This window comes from Aquila chrysaetos, chromosome 1, assembly GCF_900496995.4.
Source record: "Aquila chrysaetos chrysaetos chromosome 1, bAquChr1.4, whole genome shotgun sequence".
NCBI classification, from domain to species: Eukaryota; Metazoa; Chordata; class Aves; order Accipitriformes; family Accipitridae; genus Aquila; species Aquila chrysaetos.
The window spans coordinates 32,991,878-33,015,680 of record NC_044004.1 but is presented as its reverse complement, the minus strand read 5'-3'; the positions used below and the strand labels follow the sequence as shown (position 1 = coordinate 33,015,680).

The following is a 23,803-nucleotide window of genomic DNA, read 5'->3' as shown; positions in this document are numbered from 1 at the left end:
GGACGTCTAACTCTGTCCACATCACCAAGAGACCATTTCAGCAGCCAGTAGCCTTAATGTAAAAGTGATGCTGCTTTTCCCTGAGAAATTCGTAAGAATAAAAAGGTAGCCTGTACCTGTAACTGTACGATACCTTAGATCTGTTCACACTGCACTATTTCAACAACTTTACTGGTTTCTAGATATTTACCATCACGAAAATTAACAGAGTATGTGAGGCAATGATCTGGACCAACGCGTTTACATTTTGATGTGTGACTTTAGAGAATTAAATAAGTAGCTCTTTGGCAGATATAATACATAGTGTCTTGTTAATAATAAACATCTAAAGCTATATGTATTGTCATTAGTTTTACAATACACAATACTTTCCAGTAAAAATGGTTTGATTGTAACTTTATGAAGAATTGGACTTCAAAAGTTTCCTACAAGAGTTCAGAAGTGATCTGCTAATGTAACTTGTGGCCCCCAAAATTTTAAAGAATTAAAAGCCTTCACCTAAATTATCAAATTGTACAGTTTTTACAAATTGTATATTTTAAGTTTTGCATTATAATCTTATAGTTCTCATACTGCTGCAGCAACAATTTGCACATGTTCCCATCAGTCTATAAGTGTCCAAGACTGAAGACTTTGATCCATTTTTCAGGGTTAAATATACATAGTCCATGCACTCAAACAGCTGAACCTGAAAGAAATAACTCTCTAATCTTGGTGCACATGCTACCTAAGGAGTCTTTTTAAATGATGGCCATACTTTTATGATCAAAGAAATTCAGAGGAGGTATTCTTTCCACTGCAGTTGAGTGTAAGCATGCTGGCTGCCTGCCCCTTAGCAAGGGCAGCCACAAGACACACTGACACAGTTGCTCAGCATGTGGAGTTACTAGGGAAAGAGGCAAATCAACAACCAGCAATGCACAGTGGTAAATTAAATAATCCACAGAATCATAGAATCATTTAGGTTGGAAAAGACCTTCAAGATCATTGAGTCTAACCATCAACCATGCCCACTAAACCATGTTCTGAAGTGCCTCGTCTACGCGCTTTTTGAATACCTCCAGGGATGGTGACTCAACCACTTCCCTGGGCAGCCTATTCCAATGTCTGACAATCCTCTCAATATAGAATTTTTTTCTAATATCCAACCTAAACCTCCCCTGGTGCAACTTGAGGCCATTTCCTCTTGTCCTATCTCCAGCCATCTGACAGAAGAGACCAGCACCCACCTCACTACAACCCCCCTTCAGGTAGTTGTAGAGAGCGATAAGGTCTCCCCTCAGCCTCCTTTTCTCCACACTAAACAGCCCCAGTTCCCTCAGCCGCTCCTCATAAGACTTGTGCTCCAGGCCCCTCACCAACTTGGTTGCCCTTCTCTGGACACGCTCCAACACCTCAATGTCCTTCCTGTAGTGAGGGCCCAATCCACATTTGGAATGTATCAAAAAATCCATCCAGGAAGATACTGGAAATACAGAGGAAAAGGAACCAACAGCAGCTCTTGACCTGAGACAACAGTAAAATAGATCATAGGATAAATCGAACATTGAGAGGTTTGGAGAATTTTTCATCTTATTTCAGAATCGGTTTCCTGAAATTCTCAGTCAACTCAATACAGCTATGAATACTAAAACATTCACAAAGCAAAATTTGAAATAGCCTAGCGTATACCTGTATACCTTCTAACAACATAAACTCAAAGGTGCACTTTTGTTTAAGAGGGGATATGTTGAGCATCCATCTGAGAATTTTTTCATATAATATTAACTCATGGCTATTCACCCTCCAACCATAGTTTTTGGGACAGGACTGTAATAGATGCTTTCCCAAAAATATGCATCAGTGAAGCACAGAAACCTCTAAACCATCCGTAACACAGTTTATAGGTCAGAATGACTTTTTGCTATTGCTTATGACTGTTTATATGACTACCTTATGACTTCTGGAGGCACACTATATACAGCAGTAATTTGTACTGACAAAAGACTTGACATCTATCCCAAACTTGAAAATAATGGAAATAAGGAAAAATATAGGCAACCTGAAATTGGAAGAGAGCCCACACACCTTTCTGCTCATCTTATTTATACTCGTAAGAATCTGAGCAAACATAACATCCTCTTGTGAACGTAAAGACACAAAAAACCTACTGTTATTCGTTCAAATAAAAATCCAGTACTGGAGTATAACAGTATTTCTAACTGAAGAAGAAATTCATAAAAATCTACACCTACAGGGGAATTAAAGAGAAAAATTATTCCTGGCATTACATAAAACTTTTAAAGAATGCTGAGAAACACTTATTATAATTTTTGTATTCTATAATATGAATTATAACACCACCAGTATTAACCTTTGATTGAGAAATTAATTACAGTAAAATAAACTCATGTAATTAGAAAATATCATGCCAGTGGAGATGAGCTTGACTGTTACTGTATCTTCATTTTCTAAAGCACCATTCATGGATATCTGGAAATCAGGTACACCCAGCAGCAACTGCAGCTGCTGATGTAAAAGTCTGCCTTATACTAGGACAAGCACAGTATACTTTCCATCAATACCACTATGTAAAGAGGAAAATGTATCTTACATTGACAATGGACATTTATGCATATGGGACAGCTGCCATTTTGGATATCACTCAAATCCACCATTGGAAGCTCAACCCTTACCACTTTTCGCTGATCAGACAGTTCTAATCTTGACATCTGTTGCATACTCTATATCCATAAACTGTTAAGAGGATCAGCCAATGAACTGTCCCAAAAATCATGTGATGAAAACAAAAACCCATGTTCTTTTATCTTGCATTGAGTATATTCCACAACATGAAATCATAATTCTAACTCCGTAACTGAGAAGTCTTGAATGTCTTGTCAGTATGAATGCCCTGGATCAAAAAAATTGCTCAGTATGTTAGATGTTATTGAGCAACACAAGTTGTAACTAGCCACTTCTACATAGCCCAGCCTCCAGAGGAAATGAAACATTTCTCTTAAGCTACATTTTTTTTTTTTTTTTTTTTTTTTTGTCTTTGCTGTCACCAAGAGAATATTGATAGCCAGGAAGCCTAGATTCTATTCCCAGCTCTGAGAAATAATAATGGTTAGAAAGGAGGTGGCAAATTAGTTTGGTCACTTTGAAAGGCAGGATGAGATAACGACTAAGATTTGGACAGACAATCAGTTTTCAGTCCGACATCAGCATTTGGGGGTTTTTGGGGGTTTTGTTTGTTTTTGTTTTTTTTAATTTGGAAAATATACTGCTTCCCACTTTCCAAGAACCATTTTAATTTTCTTGTCCACATCTCTGGCAGCAGTCCTCCAGACAAGACAGATAGAAATACAAGTATTTCCATCTTCTTTCATGCATATGCTTATCAGGAAGTTAACACTATTTGACGCATGGTTATCTACCAAAATCCATGTAGCCAAAATCCACTGGGCTTATCTGGGTACATGAATTCTCCATTATGGCAAACTCCCCCCCTCCCCCCAAATCTACTTCATATAATTGAATTGGCTAATCAAGAGATTATATACTATGTAGCCCAAAGAGACTCCAATAAGAGACTTATACTACATATAAACCATGCTATAAAAGAAAATGAGCAGTAGGGCTAGAGTGGGGTTGAAATAGAAAAATAAGCATTCTTGTATCAATACTTTTTCAAGACTGTATGAAAGATTCTGATATTGTCAAAGTTTACATTCTGCACTTTATTTTTTTCCACTTCAAACAGATGAACAGGAAAATAAAATAACATTTGTTAAAACTGAACTCCAACAAAGCCATAATTGAGATGTAAGCAAGGTCTGACTCAAAAATTTGATTTAATCATTCTGCAACTTCAGTTTTAAATGCATTAAACTTACATTAAATACATACAAAAGATCATCTCAGAAGGCAGGTGGGGGAAAGTGTGTAATTATAACATTGTGTTGGCTTGCTGAATGTATGCAGTGAAGAGTTTGAAGTGGGATGAGGAAAAAAGCTCAGGACCAGATGGCCTCCTCTAGTATTTGCTTACAGTGATTCTATACCCAACCAAGAGCAGCAAGGGTAAATGAGAGAAATTCAGTTTAAAAAACTGCTGCCAAAAAGAGGCCTTTCCAAAAAGGGCTGTAACCCTTTTACTGAGCTCTTATTTTCTCTTACCATTTTTCATGAGTGTTATCTACATTAATTTAACTCAGGTCCTTGTTTCAGTAATATGAAGCCTACAATCTTCACAAAGAGGGAAGGAAAGAGGGGAGAACACTTGTCATCCATCCTCCTCTATTAAGAGAATTGCAGAATATTACTAAAGGAATCTACACTACCAGCAGGTCCTTGGCATCCTGGAAACTGGTTTTAGAGAAGTTCACAATTTCCTTCAATTTATTAGTTCACATACACTTCCCTTCACAACCCAAGTGGTATACAGAAGTGATGACAAAAATCACTTATTCTTTAGACTGTTGTTTTAAGTATTTCAAAGCAACTGTTATTACAGTATGTATGCAATATTACACATTCATTCATAAAGCAACCACCTGAATGTATTCTTGTTCCTACATTTCCTTAAAAGGTAATTTTTAACATGGCACAACAGGAAAGTCATTGATAAAAGTGTTACTGTTAAAAAAGTTACAGATAGTGCTTCAAATAACATAAAGGGAAGTTGGTTTTGCCTGACCATGTGTAGCCCTGTATATTTGATGGACTTTTATTGTATATTCAATTTCCTCTGCTTTCATGACATTTCATAACATACAGCATAAAATTTCATAAATCCTTTTGATTACAGGTTTAACAGTGTTTCGCAGATTGACAAAAACTACCATGAGCACCTAGAGCACTTTTTTTTTCAAAATCAAATTAGCTAAATTTGACACTTATTGCATGCTACCAAGAAAGACATTAAAATATCAAAATCATTAACATTAGAGAGCTGAACTGGCCGAAAGGTAGGCTTTTCAAGTAGCTTTTTTTTTTTTCTTTTTTTTTTTTTTCCTAAATTGAAGGCTTCTAAAGCTTCTGAATTTACAGAAGAATTACATAGCACAGAGCGCATACCAAAACAACCTGTTTCTTTTTCCAAAAAGAATTTAAAAGAATTTGTGCTGCCATACCTCAGAAACAAAAAAAGCAATTTATCTGTTTAACACATCCTTTTCTTGGCTATGAAAAGGAAAAAGCAGGAACAAAGGGAAGTACCAACCTTTCCATTTTATAAAATGAACAAGTAACAAAAGAAGATTGGGCAGAGTTACACAGGAAACCAGTTACACATCTAACAACTGAATTCAAATACCTCAAGTCTCCAGATGATGCTTTAACATTAGGTGTGGTCTTCGCAATGACTCTCTCAAGTGGAGAGCGTAAGAGCAAATCTCCTTTTTCTACAAGGATATTAGAAAGTAGTACCTTGTTTCATTGCTTCACTTGAAATTAGTGAAAGCTCACTTCAGTTTCAAGGTCAAATTGTTCTCACGAAGAAATTAATTGTGAGCTCTCTTTTTTTTTTTTCCTCCAAACATCAACCTGCCTCTCTGAACAGACAGGCATTTTAAGGGCATTTACAATACCTATCAAAGACAATCACAAATATTTACAGCACTTTACATGGATAACAGTAGCAACATGATCTAGTCAATTTAATGGACAACCTACTATAAGACAAGAAAGGAAAGGTTCCAAATAAAAAAAATCCAAATTAATAAAAATCCTATTTAATATAAAGGAAAATTCACAATTTTCTTCTTTGTTAGAAATGACAAATTGTAATACAGAAGGGTTCAGATGACACAACTACCTAATCACAGAAGTTTGGATGCACATTCAGACTGCTGATTTTTCCTTCTCTCCTTTCATCATATGCAAAGAAATCCTCTTCTTTTTCTTTTGGTAAAACATTTCAGTAAAAAGATTCCACAAGCAATTAAAACCAAGTCAGAAATACTAGGCAATAAAGAAAGTTCTGAAGGCATCAAAATTAATTGAGTGTAAGCTCCACTTTTAAAAATTAGGCAATTTGTATATTGTACCCATTATCCCTGTGTTAATGTATGTTTCAGAGTAGCATGCCTGCTAATACTTTTTTTTAACATCTTTTGATCATGACTCATGTTCTTCATTGTGAGAAAAATCTTCATCTATCCTCACTGACATTATTTCACTGTCATTTTATTATTAATAGTTATTCATATATTCTTCACCATGTCTGACATTTGTTCTCCGTAGTTTTATTCTATTATGCCATCCTTTTATTGGTCACTTTATTGTGTTTCCTACCAATTTCTATTTCTCGGAAGGAAAAAAAAACCACACAAAACTATGACAGAACCACTAAATTTAGCATTCTTCTCTGTGACTAGTATCTCAACATTTTCAGACAACAAAACCTTTTACAAAGCTTTTCTTTTTCCTGTCAGCCATCCATATGAAGTTCTTGCATACTTGCAATTACCAGTATATTAAGGGGCAGAAGTACTACACACTTCCTTGAGCAGGAGTTCCTTTCATCGGAATACTACCTTTCCTGGTAAGTCATTCATTAGAAGACAAAGGACATAGCATGGTGCTAAATTAATGAATGGATTCTGTAGTTCAACAGGAGGTAGACAACCTCTAGTGATGGATAAAGCCCTTAATCCTTTTAACATAAAATAATTACTTTGTAGTTTCAGATCTATTTCTGAGTAGTTTAAGGAAAGACTATTCATAGATAACAGCACATAATTTTGATCTAAATAAAAAAAGTACAATTAATAAGACTAAAGCAGAAGTTCATTGTTGAATGCTAAATCAAGACCGTACAAGTGGTCAGGAAGCTTTAATGTAGAACCTAATGGTTCAAATATGTTAAGAAACAGCCATTTAAACACCCATACTCAGCATTAATTTCTGTGTTGAATATTAAAAATTCAGGTACTTAATAGTGGATAACTCAATAACTCGCATTGAGGGAACTGGAAGTGGAATTAATGTCTACGTTAGAAAAGCAAGAATTTGATGTGTTTACCAAAATAACATTGTGTTCTCATAAAAACATGGATATATGATGAAGTCCAGATTTCTACCTTCTAAAATTAATGTCCAAAATCAACCTGGAATCCAATTCCTGAAGGTCTACACATTTTTCATTCTTAGGGAAAGTGACTATAGATCTAATGATGAAAACCAGCTGAAAGTGTCTCTCTAAGCTCATTTTTAAAGCACACTTTTAACTCTTTGTAGACTCAAGATTCAATGTAAAGACTTGAGTGAAAATGTGTTTCCTCCAGAACATTTTTATTATCAAAACAGCTCATTAAATTCAGGAAAAGTTCCATTTTCACTTCTTGGGAGAAGTAGATTTCAAATTACTTTGGAAAACAAAGCTGCTATATCAGCTAATAAACTTCTAATTTTCTCCCTCACAGCCAAGCAAGCAGGAGTTCTGCATGAGAGCACAATGCATTCATTGCTCAAAAAACTGATGTTGCTATAACAGAACAGCTTCACCTAGATTTTTTGAAACACTTAAGATACATGCCAATAGACTAATACACTAAGACAATTGTAATATCACTTGAACAGTAGGACAAGAAAAACGCAATTAAAGACAAAAGTTCTACTTTCTATGAAACTACATGTCATCTGAATATGCAATATATGCTTGGACTTACGACCTCTCCAACATAGCTCACTTGAGGCTCTTGTAAAATGAACATACCTAAGGCATCAGTATATTTGTCCTAAATGTATAAAGGGGCTGAGGATGGAAATATCATTCAGTTCTTACATAGGTGGAACCGTCTCCATGAGTACCATTACTGATGGCACTACAGGTTGCTAAACCTCCAATAACAATATCTCAACTAAAAGCCTGGAGTGAGATGACTTCAGGCGTCATTGTTTTCTGGTGTAGCCCACTTACTAAGATGTTTTCTACGGTATAAAGTATTTTGCACTAAAATAAACTTATCGGCTTTAGTGCCTCCGCCCCCCGCATCTAGCATTCCATTAAACCCAAGTCAAATATGGTGATATTTGACCACCTATAAACTAAATCAAATACCACTATAATCTTGTGTTATACTCTCTTTTGCTTGGTATCTGTAGATGTAACATGGTATTTAGTTTAACTAAGTCACACAGAAGCAGTTAACTGAGGAATGTGGATCCACAGCAAACAGGAACTGAGACCAGGGCTAGCAATTCCAGATCTGAACAAATTTTGGCTTGCCACCAGGTACTTACAACCCAGATTTTGTGTAATCTCCCCCTCCTCCACATTGTTGTAACACACAAACAGCCTAGAACAGCAAAAGAAAAATGATGATTTAAGCACCTTTATGTTCCCAGCAAGGTCCCCATTACTTCTAAATACTCAAGGGCTGGTACTTTGAGCACTGGGCATAGGGCACTTCCTTCAGCCACCTCCACTGACAAAGGCAGTTACAACTGAGAAGGTGATAATAGCTTAAATGGAAAAAGTGAGGGTACAGAGGTTATCCTGAAGAACCCTCACTACTTAAAAGTAACCTTGATTTCTTCCACTGCCCTCCATGTGTTCCCCAACTTAGAGGTTTGGCAGGCAGCACTCACGTCCAGATGGTGGACAAGTAAACCTACTTGAACAGATTGTATTACAATGTTTTACACTAAACAGTTATTGGATTAAACGTATAAATAGCTGTGGGAACTCGGGACTTCCCTGTTTCAAATGATCATCATTCAGCTAGAAAATTACCTTCCCTCTTGTTGCTCCTCTGTGGCCCAGTGAATCCTGCAACCTTCTTTGAAGCTCTATGCCTGTGCAAGAGGACAGTTTGACTAGATCGATATCAGCAAGTAGTGCAATGCAAACGAATGGGTCTATAGAACAAAACAGCTGGTGCTGAAACCTTAATACCCACACCCTGCAGGATTCTGCTTCAAACTAATTCTAAACTGGTTCCAAGGACTGAATGTGGATTAGCAATTGAAGTGCATTACCTGCATTTCTGGAGTGCACGCTTCAGTTTAATTTCAGTAATAGAATCCAGTTCGCACACTCAGAGACCGTTTCAGAGTGCAAACAACGCATCGCAGAGGGAAAGCAACTGATACGTTTCAGAGCAGGAGTCTGCTTTTTGAATTAAAACAATAATGCAGACCACCTTAAGAGGATCCAAGCACCCAGAGGAGCAGACAGACAAGTGTTTAGGGTCTTTTACGTGAAGCAGGATATCATTTCCCAGAAAACAAATGAATATCAACTGCTCCCGCTATTTCAGTTTCCCAGACACGCTCTAACCACAACGCTCCTGTAGAAAAGGTTGAGATGTGACATTTCATTGACAAACAAAATCCTATTGTGAATGTTACAAGTTTATAGCACACAATGACATAAAAATGCCTAGTTTCTACGCACAGAGTGGGCTAAAACACAAGATGCCAAAATCAGATGAGGATTGTCCTTCCATACGTACAAAAGCAGAACTTCAGGTGCATATTACTTTTAAAGAAATTGAATAATGTTGGCAACCTCCAGAACCAATACGCAGTTACTCAAGAGCATTTTAGATTAACATTTTACTCTGAAAGCTACATTCTCCATGAGGTCTGGTTAAAGCACTTTATCATTTACAGGATTTAGGTTTAGAGTTACAGGAAGACAAAAACTCACAGCTGTCAATGCCAAGGTAATGCTATTTCACATAGAACAGGGCAAACCAGTGTGCGTATATATATCTGTGTGTGTGTGTATATATATATTAAAAAAAAAAAAAATCTGTATTGACTGATTTATCGAGCTTAGAGGAAACAAATAGAAAAATGAGAAAGCCTACCATGCATTTTAAGTGGAAAATGATTAGCAAGGCCCCAAACCAAAAAAAGCATAGAGGAAATGAAAAACAATGATAATATCTGCAGCCTGCCCAGCGGATATTAATAATGTTTTATCTTAGTTTCTAAACAAATTGCCCGCTAAAGAAGTTAGTGCACTGCTATCAATAAACAGAGATTTGAAGAAAACTTATAGACAAGAGCTTCTATCCACACCTAGCTTAGAAGAGAAAGTGTCTCACAACAGAAGGAAAATATTTACCCAGTAGCTTCAGTATTAATGCACCATTCCTGTCAAGTTCTGAACAATTTCTGCCTCACCCACTCAAAGCACCGTCACATTGTCAATAACTGAATCCTTCTGCTGTGGACAAGTAAGAGTCATAACAGTCCTACATCTTCAATTTGGATTAAGCTTCCTAGGACTGATGTCCTCCTTGAAATTCTAAAGAAATTCCTGCCATTCTCTTTCCACTTCATTTGGAAGCTTTGATAGAAATCAGGCATAGAGCTGAAAGATGAAAAAGCTCCCAATGAAATGCATTAAAGCTGAGCCATCATATGGTTGCCAAGAGCACAAACCATGACTAAAACATTTAGAAGTGTGATGCAAAAATAACGTAGAATTCAGACAACTTAGCACTACCAGTTTCTATCCTCTAACAGATTCCTAAAAGAGTTAAGGACTCTCACTCCTGCATACCTTTGATCATTGAACTTGGCTTCTCTTAAGTCTTAATAGTTAAACCTGGTAAACATTTTTAGTATTTTATAGGGCAAGGTCATGTCATGTTTCCTTAAAGAAAAAGAATACCGTTAGAATGATTTCCTGAATGAAATTACCAAATATTGCCATCTGGATTTTGGGATAACAATTACTGCTTAACTGTAATAAAAGGACACATTTAAACAGCATGACCAAAATATTCCTGATGGATCAAAGCAATATTTGTTTGGATGATCAAAACTTGTCTTTTTAGAAAAGTGTGTATCTCATTGTGTGCTTTTTAATATATTTACATGCAATTTGTGTGGCATCATATTTCACAGGCATTTTGCCTCAAATTCAGGTCAACTGCTCATAGAAAAGAAAAAGTTGATCAGATTTAACACTCTTACCTGATCAGGCCACTCATTGAGCAAGTCACATTTCAGCATGAGGTAAGTTAGGAGAATCCAGGACTTGCTGAGTGAACATGCAGGAGGAATCTGGCTACTAATGAAGTTTTATGTGCCATTAACAGCAATTCCATTTAAGGCATATGGCTGGTAGCTGATAAGAAGAAACCTTATCAACTTCAGTCATTCATCACCATAAAGATTGATCCACTTCAAACTGATTTTTGCAATACTCAACTACTAGATTAATAGATAACCCAAAAGCCTTCTTACAGTGTACCAGCAACACAAATGGTTAATAAAAATCTAAAACATTTTTTGGAAATGAGGTCAGAAAGGTACAATTGTAAAAGCAAATAAAAAGTTTAACTTCTTCATACTTTTACAATAAAGCACTGCATACAGTGTCATATTAACCTATTTATATATTCCATTAATTCTGCTAGTCTAGTTATTGTAGTAAAAAAAAAAAAAATCTTCTATTTCAAAAAAAGTAAGGCAAGGTAGCATCTCAAAGAGATTGTTGTATACAATAAAGCTAGAATGAACATAAATCCCTGGCAATTCATGCCCTCTTCAAGACAGCTTTTAGTAGTTTTTATTTCCCTTATGTACTTTTACTATCCTCCAGCCCAATAATAATAAAAACCCCAGCTTCATCAAAGAAGTTAACTTCAGCAAGTTGCCTTTGTTTTCCAAAACACACTGTTCAGGGAAACATGGGATGGGATTTCCATTTAAGTCACCAGGATGTGTAACGTTACACTGGACATGAGGTTTGCATGTTTAGCTAACTTGTTTTTCACTGGCTAGATCCGTAGATAGAAGGTAATGGAGTTCATTAACCATACGCATCTACAACTTGTAGTAATTCTACTTCATATCCAACTACCAAGTTGCATAGCCTACATGTAAAAAAAAAAAATATTCAGACACAGCACTAAAGGAGAAGGAAGAACTCTCAATGCTCTCTAGACCTCTGAACATGCCCTACACTTAAACATGCCAGACTTTGCAGTGAGATCAAGTTACGGCCCCACTGAAGAGACTGATGAAGTAGGTAGCAAGTGTATTAATTCCCCTAGGCATCTGATCTTAAGCACAATCTGAAAATACCTAATTGATACCCAAAAACATCTCAGTAAAAGGCATCACAGAAAACATACTTTAAAAAGCATGCTTGAAAACAAAACCCACTTATTGCTGTGTGCATTTGTGCACTCTAGTAAATTTTAGAGCGTTTGACCAAGTAAGGTGAAGGGGATTCACTATGATCTTCATCAACATGGAGATATTCAAGTCCCACATCTCAGGAGAAATCCCTGAAACCATATCCTGTAAACCACAATCAATAGGCATAGTTGCACCATCTTACATGATCTGAACAGGAACCAGAGTACATACTACCTTAACCATAAATACATCACCATGTGGAGAAAGAAAAAAAAAGAAAGCAATACTCTCATCAAGCAATTACATTCTTTCTTTGCTTTTCTATTGTTATCATTTTTAAGGACCATGCACATAGTCCCTGAAGTATTACCATCACCACTATCTCCTCCTGTAGCTGAAGTCTGCACAATACTTTACCAGGACATCTTCTATGTTAGGAAATTATACCAAATTCTGGACAGCCCAGAGTGGACAGCACAGCCTTACAGTTCTGACTCAAGCATCCAAAATCTAGAGAAGGACAAGATTTCAGAAACATCCTTTTGCATTATCTATTCCCCAGTTCAAGATCACTGACTATGCAGAGTGCTGGCAGTGCAACCTATGATGAGGTGCCCTACTCCTTCCGTTACTATGTTGCTCCACAATTGCCTCACCTAATTGTAGCTTGAATTCCTCTCTTTGGACAAACACCTAAACATATGCTGGCATAGCTAATTTATTCCTTCACTGTATGTAGTCCTAGCCCTGCAATTTCTAGGGTATCTAGAAAAGCATTACCTCTGTCAGTCAAAACAGATTTCTACTTGTATTCAAATACCTTCTATATACTGTTAGATAACCTTCAAAAAACAGAGTAGAGAAAGGAGCTATATTTCAAAGCATCCTGTCTGCTCAGTTTTATCATCCCCCACATTAATCACCCTTGCAGAGTCTGAGTCTCTAGTTATGTCTTTTACAGAAAGATGAAGATTCACATTAAAATACTTTAATAGGATTAAAAATAAAAATTATTTTAAGTTTCATATTTCTAGTATATCAGTACCCCAGTGAATTTAGTAATTATGGATTAAATGCAATTTTGATTTCATTCTAGTTTACTACCAAAAGTAGAAGATGGTCATATGGAGTTCATGATAACTAAGAGAAGGAAAAAGAACAAAACGTTTTAAGTAATAATTTGAACGACTCAAGTAAACAAAGACAAAGCAGCTACAATTACCAAGAAAAGTTTAAGCAGCACCAACCAAAAAAATGCCTCTCTTACTTTATTGTTAAAATAACTATATTCTTCAGCATAGTGCAGAAAAAACATTGCAATATAAATATAAGAATTCGTTATTCAAAAGAAACAGACTCTTGGAGGACAGCGCAGTTTTGAGTTAAAGGCTTAACTTTAGATGCAGAATGCATGGCTGCCACTGACAAGATCCAAGAAACAAAATACCTGAAAAAGCCTGAATGTGTAGTCAGCAGGACCTGATAAAATGCAGTATTAAGGGAGTTAGCTAATTAATTAGCTGAACAAGTGTCAATTATTTTCATAAGTCATGAAAAACTGGCTAAGTATCAAAGGACTTCATAAAACAATCAAGTTTCAAAAATGTTTAGGAGAAGTTATAAAATAAAACACAGAAATAACATTATACTTTAAGTAGGATTTTTTACTATATTACCTACACTTTTGCTCTACAAGCTCAAAAAGTCTCCATTGAGGAGACATTTACATGGCTCAGACATGAATACATGCATATCTAAACCTACAAAAGTTAAACCAGAAACGTAATGTGCAAGATTCAGGACTAGACTTTGTCATAGTTGGCCTATGTAAGGCAACTGGATAAGAAAAGTAACTGACCATGCTAGTTTTTTAATAGTAGAGAGGACAGCTGTAATATGTAATTCATAGTAACATGAAATTATTAAAAAGCCAAACTAAAAGCAGAGCAGAAGATAGTTTTTATCCTTCAAGCAGCAGATGCTATAGCCTATAACCTCAAGCAACTCTGTGAGCTCAAAATGTCATTCCACAAAGGGACTGCACAACTGTAATTACCACTTACGTTATAAACTCGATATACAAATGTTTTATACAACACAGCCAAACTCTGCTAAGCTTAATGACCAGTACGTCTGAAATTCAAAAGTAATTTGCTTTAGATTCAGAAGAAAAGAACAAGAAAAAGTAATGTAATGGCATAATTAGGCTAAGGACTGCAACAGCTTAAGACAACGATGAAGAACTTGGGTATTGCAAAATGGTATTATCAGATACAATCATCAGAAGAAAATAAAAACCTAACAGTAAATCCTATTAGGTGGGAGAACAGTCTCCCCAGAGAAATGACAGAAGTCCTGCCACCACTTTAGCAATCACAAAGAAGAGTGTTGTCATGAAGAAGCCTGTACTGGCACGGGTGCAAATCTTTTCCATTTCAAATTTCTGGGACTATTTTATGTCACCAAAATATTGCCAGGGTTTTTTTTTTTTAATTCTGTCATAAAAGCAGCAATCCATTCAATGCAAGTTATCAATTTGCTTATCTTTCTTAGAATGTGAAGGACTTGCAATAATAGCATATAAAAATAGGAGCTTCTCTATCTGAAATGCAGCTTTGAGGATCACTATAAAATATCTTTCAACTTATTTCATGGCAATCCCTTATTATTGAAGTTCTAACAAGAAAAAGAATCATTATTACATTTGATATATGCACCAAACATTAAAGAACATGTTTATATATATATATCTCTTATAATATCTCATAGCATTCAATGAAAAGATAACAATACTTTTTTATTATGCTTGCTTTCAGATTTATTAGAACATGAGGAAGAGGCCTAAAACAAATACAAGGTAAAGTTCCTTTTTTTAGCTCTGATCATTATCTTAGCCAATAAAATGTGACCTTCAAAACACTTTCAAAAAGGAAGAGGATAAATCTGAAGACCCAAAACAATAACAAAAAACCCCAATGCTTTCCCACTCTAATTGTACTGACTGATTTTTCCAGAGCACTTAGAACTCAAGCAGATACAATCTGTATTTTCCATGTGGTTGCACAGGATGTGCTGTATAAATGGTTATAGAACGGAACAGGGGAAAAGATCAATTAAGCCACTGATCTGTCTTATGACAGCAAGGATGCCAAATGGAGACATCTGGGACAGAAAAGTTTCAGTAATCCAATTACAAAATGCTATCAGGATGCTGTAAGCATCCTTTATTTCTCTTATTGTATGCAATCACTGAAGACATCATGGTTTTCTATACAGATTTGTTAAAATAAGAACTGCTAGTTAATTTTGTCAAGTTTCTCCAAAAATTGAGTTAATTAGGAATAGAAGAGGAAGGTATATAGAGGGTTTTGCTGGTTGTAAAAATCATCAGAAAATAAAGAATTGTTGCAAACACTTTTTTTCCCATTCTTTTTAGGACAGAATAGAGAAAAACATTTAGAACTGCATTTAAAGAATTTTACATTTTCAGGCACAACTTATCACTGTTGTTTCACTCCAAACCCAGGACAGTTATTTTAAAGCTTTAAGCACTGAATTAAAAAAAAAACAAAACCAAACCTCCTGTCTCTCTACGGCAGCAATAGATAAAATGGCAAATTACACAACTGGATATAAACCCTCCACTTAAAATACATCTTTAAAATGGCTTGAAGCCAAATCTATAGACAGAGTTTCCCTTCACAGATTAAACCTTTGTCACATCTCAATTGTTAATAAAGTTTTTAAAGAGGAGTCTATACTTGGTATAACTGCCAAACATTTTCCTGCATGCTGTTTGAAAAGCAAAAACATGCAGTACTCCATAGTCTGGAGAGCAAAACCAAAATTTTAATGATTAGAAGACCAAAAAGACTTTATATTCCAGTTTAATGTTAAACCGAATTTCAAGAGATAAAGAGAAAAAACTTAAGTTGTAATTATCACTATTTTGTTGAAATAGTATCAGAGATCCTGAGAGATCAAGAATCTGTCTCATACTACACATGCCATTTAATCTATGCTGAACATTCCTCATTCATCATACATCTTTTTTCTTCTTTTCTTTTATTCCACACGCTCTACCACATTCCTCGTAATTTCTTTCTTTAAATTAAATAGGCAGGCAGAACATTGATCAGAAGGAAAGAATGCTACAGGACATAGAAAACAGCATCAGGAAACACAGGAAGAAACTAATTAGTGCCTTTTCCATTTTGGAGCAACAGAGACCAAAGGCAGCAGGCTTTGCTGCACATTTTGCAGGCCCTAGCTCTGAAAGAGTGAGAATTGCTACATTTATGGTGAACCACCACGAATGACCTCGATACCGGGGAAGATTATGGAACAGTTTGTCTTGAGAGCACTCACATGGCAAGTCCAGGATAAGAAGGGGATCAGGCCCAGTCAGCATGGGTTTACGAAAGGCAGGTCCTGCTTGACCAACCTGATCTCCTCCTATGACCAGGTGACTCGCCTAGCGGATGAGGGAAAGGCTGTGGATGTTATCTACCTTGACTTCAGCAAGGCCTTTGACACTGCCTCTCATGGCATACTCCTTGAGAAGCTGGCGTCTCATGGCTTGGACAAGTGTACTCTTCACTGGGTGAAAAACTGGCTGGATGGACGAGCCCAGAGGGTTGTGGTGAATGGGGTGAAATCCAGTTGGCGGTGTGTCACAAGTGGCGCTCCTCAGGGCTCAGTGTTGGGCCCCGTTCTGTTTAATATCTTTATCGATGATTTGGATGAGGGGATTGAGTGCACCCTCAGCAAGTTGGCAGATGACACCAAGTTGGGAGGCAGGGTCGATCTGCTTGAGGGTAGGGAGGCTCTACAGAGGGATCTGGACAGGCTGGATCAATGGGCCAAGGCCAATCGTATGAAGTTCAACAAGGCCAAGTGCCAGGTCCTGCACTTCGGTCACGGCAACCCCATGCAGCGCTATAGGCTTGGGGAAGAGCGGCTGGAAAGCTGCCCGGCAGAGAAAGACCTGGGGGTGCTGGTCGACAGCCGGCTGAATATGAGCCAGCAGTGTGCCCAGGTGGGCAAGAAGGCCAGCGCCATCCTGACCTGCATCAGAAATAGTGTGTTCAGCAGGAGCAGGGAGGTGATTGTTCCCCTGTACTCGGCACTGGTGAGGCCGCACCTCGAGTACTGTGTTCAGTTTTGGGCCCCTCACTCCAGGAAGGACATTGAGGTGCTGGAGCGTGTCCAGAGAAGGGCAACCAAGTTGGTGAGGGGCCTGGTGCACAAGTCTTATGAGGAGCAGCTGAGGGAACAGAGGCTGTTTAGTGTGGAGAAAAGGAGGCTGAGGGGAGACCTTATCGCTCTCTACAACTACCTGAAGGGGGGTTGTAGTGAGGTGGGTGCTGGTCTCTTCTGTCAGATAGCTGGAGACAGGACAAGAGGAAATGGCCTCAAGTTGCACCAGGGGAGGTTTAGGTTGGATATCAGAAAAAATTTCTTTATTGAGAGGGTTGTCAGACATTGGAATAGGCTGCCCAGGGAAGTGGTTGAGTCACCATGCCTGGAGGTATTCAAAAAGCGTGTAGACAAGGTACTCCAGAACATGGTTTAGTGGGCATGGTTGATGGTTGGACTCGATGATCCTGAAGGTCTTTTCCAACCTAAATGATTCTATGAATTGGACTAGGAAAGGAATTTTAAAGCAAAAGGTACCATTCTGACTTCAAGGGAAGGAAAATGATAATAATCATCAGTAACCCCGGATAAACAAGATGGGCTCAATATGTAAACCCAAAGGAAAACAAGAACACATGGTGCAGAAACAAGGGTATCCTGCCAATCTATCCCAGTTAATTTCACATAAAACAGAGGAAAGTATGTTCAGGACTGAAGATTCTCTCAGGAATATTACCACATTTAATACTTAAAGCCTTAAAAAATTACACATTTGCTTCTACTTATAAGAAAAAAAATAACTCTGGAAAAACTGTCAAATGCTACCTTTAATCTCTGTCTAAATGCAGAAGACATCAAAGAATAATCTGTTCTTAACGGTCATGATGAGGACAAGAAATAACAGGCTCAAAAATGTGGAGATTGAACACACTGAAATTCAGGTTAGATCTTTGGGAAAAAAATCCTTTTAACAATAAGACACAGTAATAGGTTAACTAAGGAAGTTGTAGTGTCACCAGCACTAAAGGCTTCTAAGGGCACATCAGATAGACATTTGTCAGGAACAATAAAAGCACGGCTGAGCTTTGGGATAAAGCCTCAATTAGATTGTCCTTCCAACCCCATCTTCTACAATTTCTCTACAATTGCTGTAACTTCTACACCCAGTAGGGGAAAGGGTGGAAAAGGTAAGGAAAAGTGATTGAGAGACCAGTCTTGAAATACTCAAGTCAAACTAAGACATTACAGAACTTTACGTTACAGAAAAGTAAGGTAACTACAACGTTATTATACGTCATCAGAATCTTTTTGAGTAGATTTAAGCTCAACAAGAACAAAATACCTCCACTTGAACAAAGCCAATATGTTGGTCTACACAGGCAGCTTCCCTGCGTCAGATTTAGCAGTAATGAAAAACCTACCTACAGAAAAATTGCTGCTCCGATTGCATATCAGAGGTTTAACTAAGCTTCTGAATCATCTACCTGAAAGCTTAAAAATAAACTTTACCCTCTATGAGAAATGTTTTTAATATTGCAAAATCAACGTTCTTCTATGTGTTTCAGTCAAAAAAAATCTTATCTATATAAATATAAATTGCCCATGCGAAGCAATTTATAATAAAGCACCAAGCGGTATATTTCAAAGTGTAATATTGTCATTCTGATTCCTTTCAATTTTAAAGTTTTAACAACTTAGAATTTGTATAAGAGATATAAAAAGGATCAAAAGGATTGGGAACATGCCTTACAGAAAATGTATGTATGTTAATACAAAATATGGTATCTCAGATGCTGTGAAAAGAGTCAATTATTATTTTCTCCCATTATGAATATAGTTTCCAAGAGAACAGTCCTTCTTCAGTTACTTGCTGCTATTTTCATAGCCAAGAACTGTTTTTTACTCCACTTTAAATAAACGTACTGCTCAGCACCAGAATTAAAATCATAAAAGCAGTCTTTCCAAATCTAGTTAGCTCTTAAGTGTAAGCCATGGGAGAAAGTTATGGTGTTGCTCTTCATCTAATTTCCAAATTATTACACTTTATCTGTGGTCATTTTAAGACAGTCCAATGTTTTCTATTTATCTCCTCAGGGGTGAAAGCTGTCATGGGTGTCCACACTACAGAAAAGTGAACAGCAGGATTAAAGAGAAGCAATAGGAATGTTTGTATGTTTACATATTCATGCGGCCATTCCAGAAATAGCTTCCATGACACGAGATGACTAATCATCAACTAATTCAAATCCATTCTCTAATAGTTCTTTGAATTTTTACAAATTTAATCAAGTTGAAGATGGACAACAGTACTTTTCAGTAATTTGCCACAGGAGAAAGTTTCTTTAGTTATCATTAAGAATATTTTACGAATATTTTACTGTATAGGACAATGTATTTTAGTAATTTAAGAACTTACATATTTCCCACTCTAAATACAGCTATAACATAGTATTTCACAATCAACACAGAAAGTTACACCAATGTTCTCTAGTTTCCCCATTCATCTTTCTCTGCTAGTAGGAAGTCCTTCAAAAACATCTAATACCTTAACTTGGTCCTCTCCTTTCACCAAAGCCGTTATTTCCACCTTCCAGGCTCATACAACTGATCCGGACACCTCTAATCATTCAGACTTTATGCATACTTTTCTATGTAGTCAATGCTTTAAAATAAAATAAAAAAAAAACCCAAAACATTGTCTTCACCAAGGATACTTTCCTTGTTTAAGCTCCAATTCCAACATCTCAAGTTCTTCTTATTTTCAAGTACTTTTTAAGTACTCAAGGTTTTCAAAAAAGTTGATTGGGAAAGAAGTTTCCTTTCTCTACTCCTTAACCTCTTTTTCCACCCCAATGAAGACACACACAAAGCAAGCAGGAAAGAGGAAACTGAGATGTGACTTCTTTTTATCTCATGAGATACACATTTTAACCCTACTACATTAACCTCCCTCTTGCAGGGTACACTTTGAAACAATTCACTGTACGTTCAACCATTTTTCCAACTTCCATAAAAGCTATAGCAATCTTATCAGTTTTTGTATGGAAAAACTTAGGTTCACTTTACACATTTAACCTCCATCATCTTTGCCTTTTACCACTGTGCTTCTGGCCACTATTGTGAACAGGAACCTCCCATAGCACAAGATCCTTTGCTCTTTCAATTCATATAATTTTCCTCAGAACAGTTTTAAAATGTTATTTCCAAACTGCTTACTGTAAGAAAGTTCAGGTTTCATCTTTCACATACAGATGTTTTTTCCCATATATATTGGGCAAACTACTAGAGTTTTCAACATGAGGTTAGTAGGGTATGAAAAGGAGCCAGACTTTAGCTGTAACATACACAACTCATACAAAGTGATATTTATAATATAAAACCCTGAAAACCTTGAAGTTACACTTTCCTTTAAGCCTGCATTTAAAGCGAAGCTAGCACTTACAATGTTGCACTAGTTTCTGTAAAGGTGCAGCTGTAGTGCATAAAAACAGTGTTTTGTGTGCACAAGCAGTATTTAGTCCATTGCATTAACAGAAAAATACTAAACAAGAACAAAAAGTGGAGGTAAAAAGATGCAGAAGACTAAGAAGTGTTAATTAAATCAGTTAAAAAGGAAAAAACTTAATAACAAGCTTTACAGAGGAGAAATACCAGCCTGAACCATAGTACCAAATGGCTAGGCAAAAAGTATCCATTTCAATCCCGTTACATACCACCTCTGTAGTAGGACTGGGGAAACTTTATAGAAAGTAATTGTAGATGTCCATTTTAATTTGCCATTATTTACTTGTTAGGAAAGGATTCCATTTAAAAAAGAAATAAAGATTATTTCAGCTATCTTGGTAGCACAGCTGTCACTCCACATGAAAATGTCAACAGAAGTCACAATGCCAGTACATCACAGCAAGAGAGAATCAAGAGTGTCAAACATTAAACACATTTTATTAAAAAACCTAATAAGTTAAAGTTTTGAAAAGAAGTTAATTATAGCAGCAGAAGAGCAACACATTACTCCCTACTCTTTCCAGAAAGAGGAAAAAAGAGAATGCCTAGAGTGAAGGGGTTTGTTTTTTACACTGATACCCAAGGGATTTATCTCAATTATCAGATTACTACTTAACTTGGTAAGACCACAAAGTTGGACCACTATTTAGATACTTAAATAAGGATTTTACATACTAATTTTGGCCTTTTAGAATCACAGAATATCCTGAGTTGGAAGGGACCCACTAGGATCACTGAGTCCAACTCCTGACTCCACACAGGGCAACCTAAAAATTAAACCATATACCTAAGAGCATTGTCCAAAAGCTTCTTGAGGACCGACAGGCTTGGGGCCATGACCACTTCCCTGGGGAGCTTGTTCCAGTGTTTGACCACCTTCTCAGTGAAGAACTTTTTCCTAATATCCAATCCGAAGTTCCCCTGAGACGGCTAAAGCTTAAAAGCCATTCCCTCGAGTCCTGTCACTGGGCACTAGAGGTAAGACATCAGCACCTCCTTCTCTGCTCCCCCTCACTTTACTTCTTTGGCCTATAAGCCTTAATAACCTACATAGTTCTTTAAAGAACAATAAAGCAAACAAACAAAAAATTTTCCAGCTGTTCTTCTCTTTGTCTGAGCAGATAGTTCAAAGAGAGGATCTGTAAAATTGTTCTTTCCCTCTCCTTCCCTACCACAAAGCACAAGTCCTCTGGCAACACTGACAGCGGAAAAAAGATGTAAAAAAAAAAAAAAATATCAAAAATATAATTCTACAGTTTGGTAAAACGTCATCTCCTCCCCTAAATCAAGTTACAGAGAAACTGTAAAGAGACTCTACTGGTTGGCCTAGCACTGGGTGTACGAGAACCTGACCTGAAATCCAAGGCAAGCTAGGGAGAAAAGCGTAGTAAGCTCTAGTACACTGAAGCAGGCAAATATTTTCACTACACATTTTTGCACATTCCCCTACCGAAGTACAAAAGCTGCTGAAGATAGACGGTTGCTACTGAAACTGAATTAAAACTGCTCCTTCCTCCGCGTCTCTCTTATCCAGAAGCCACCATGAAGAGAGGGCATCAGCACTCACACCAGCACACGCGCACACCTGCTGCCATTGCTGCAGTGTTATTTATTAACTTTGGGCATTTCTTTTAAGTTGGCTCCACAAACACGGGGTTCAACTTCATTCACCTGACGGCTCGTCGTGGGTCAGCGCTCCTCGCCCTCGGCTGGCTGCTGAGGCACCCGAGGCCCACCGCGGAGGGAGGGCAGCCGAGCACAGGCCGGCGGCCCTTGCCTTTATGCGCTCAAACCCAGGGAGTTAAAGGCCCACGACAACGGACGGCACCCCTCCTGGGCTGGGACATCACGCCGGGGACCGCGAACCCGGCGCCGCGCCCTGCCGCCGCGGCGCTGGCTCCCGGCTGCCCTAGAGACGCCGCCGCCTCCGCCGGCGGCCGGCCATCTTCCGCGGGGCGGGGTGAGCGGCCGCCCGGCGCCCTCCGCCCCGCAGGCGCCCCCCTCAGGGCTGGGGAGGGTGAGGAGCCGGCGGGACAGGAGCGGGGAGGCCCGCGCCCGCGGCGGGAGGAGCGCGGGGGGGAGGCAGGGCGAAGAGCGCAGAGCGCCGGGCGGAGGGGGACGCCGCCGGCGCCCGCGGGCGCTGCCGAGGGGCAGGCGGCACGGCAGGGCAGCCCCGGCCCCTCGGCCGGGCGCGATGGCGAAAGAAGCGAACGTTTCTACCTCCTTCTTCTTCTGTCCTCCCCCGAGCTGGCCGCAGAGGAGGAGGAGCAGCAACAGCAGGAGGAGGAGGCAGCTCCCGGCCGGCAGGTGCAGCAGCCGCCGCGGTGCCCCGGTACCCAGCGCCATGTTCCCCCCCGCCGCCCGGCCGCTAGCCTCCGCCGGCGAGCACCTGCGGCTCCCCTGCCCACCTCCTCCCCGCTGATTGGGCTGGGGCCCTGGCCAATCGCATCGCCCCGGGGCGCGGCGGCTCCTGGGAAATGTAGTTCTTTCTCCCCCCCGCTCGCCGCGCCGCGTGCTTGCCGAGGCGGTTCGACGCCATTTCGGCGGCGGTGGCGGCAGAGCGGCGGCGGGAGCGTCGCTGAGGTAGACCTGGGTGCTGGGCACCTGGCGGGCGTTCACACGCTCAGGCCTACACGCAGATGGCGTGTAATGGAGACTTGCTGTCAGCTTTGTCAGGGGCAGCACGTTGTACCGAGGCTGTGGCCCCGTAAGTAGTGGTGGTCCCCTCCAGGGTGGTGGGTATTTCTGCTCACCTGAGGTTGGGGTGAGCAGCTTTACCTGCTGCTCTGAGTTCCTGCTGCAGCTGCGTGAAGCATGAAGCGCAATCATGAATAAAGACTGTAAAAAAACCTGAAGACCCTTTTCCACATGTTTGCATGCATACTCTTCTCAGATTTCACTATAAACACAGAAAGCCGCCTTTTCAGAAAATAATATTAATCTAATACACTAATACAATTAGTTTGAATTTAATTCCCAGAGCATTAGCCATGCAGCTTTAATTCATACTCTGGTTCACGGTACAGTCTTCAAATCAGTGATTGCATATTTTTTTCCATGAAGGTAC

At 38.6% G+C, this 23,803-nt stretch overlaps 1 protein-coding gene across 1 annotated transcript in view; it reads right to left on the bottom strand.

The window, feature by feature from the left end:
• TUSC3 (tumor suppressor candidate 3) overlaps positions 1–23,137 on the bottom strand; it is a 135,638-nt gene extending 112,501 nt beyond the window's left edge. Inside the window, exon 1 of the mRNA XM_030023149.2 lies at positions 22,957–23,137. Within this exon, the coding sequence (XP_029879009.1) occupies positions 22,957–23,082 (126 nt within the window). The 5' untranslated portion in view covers positions 23,083–23,137. The remainder of the gene's footprint in view (positions 1–22,956) is intronic.
• Positions 23,138–23,803: the final 666 nt, after the last annotated feature.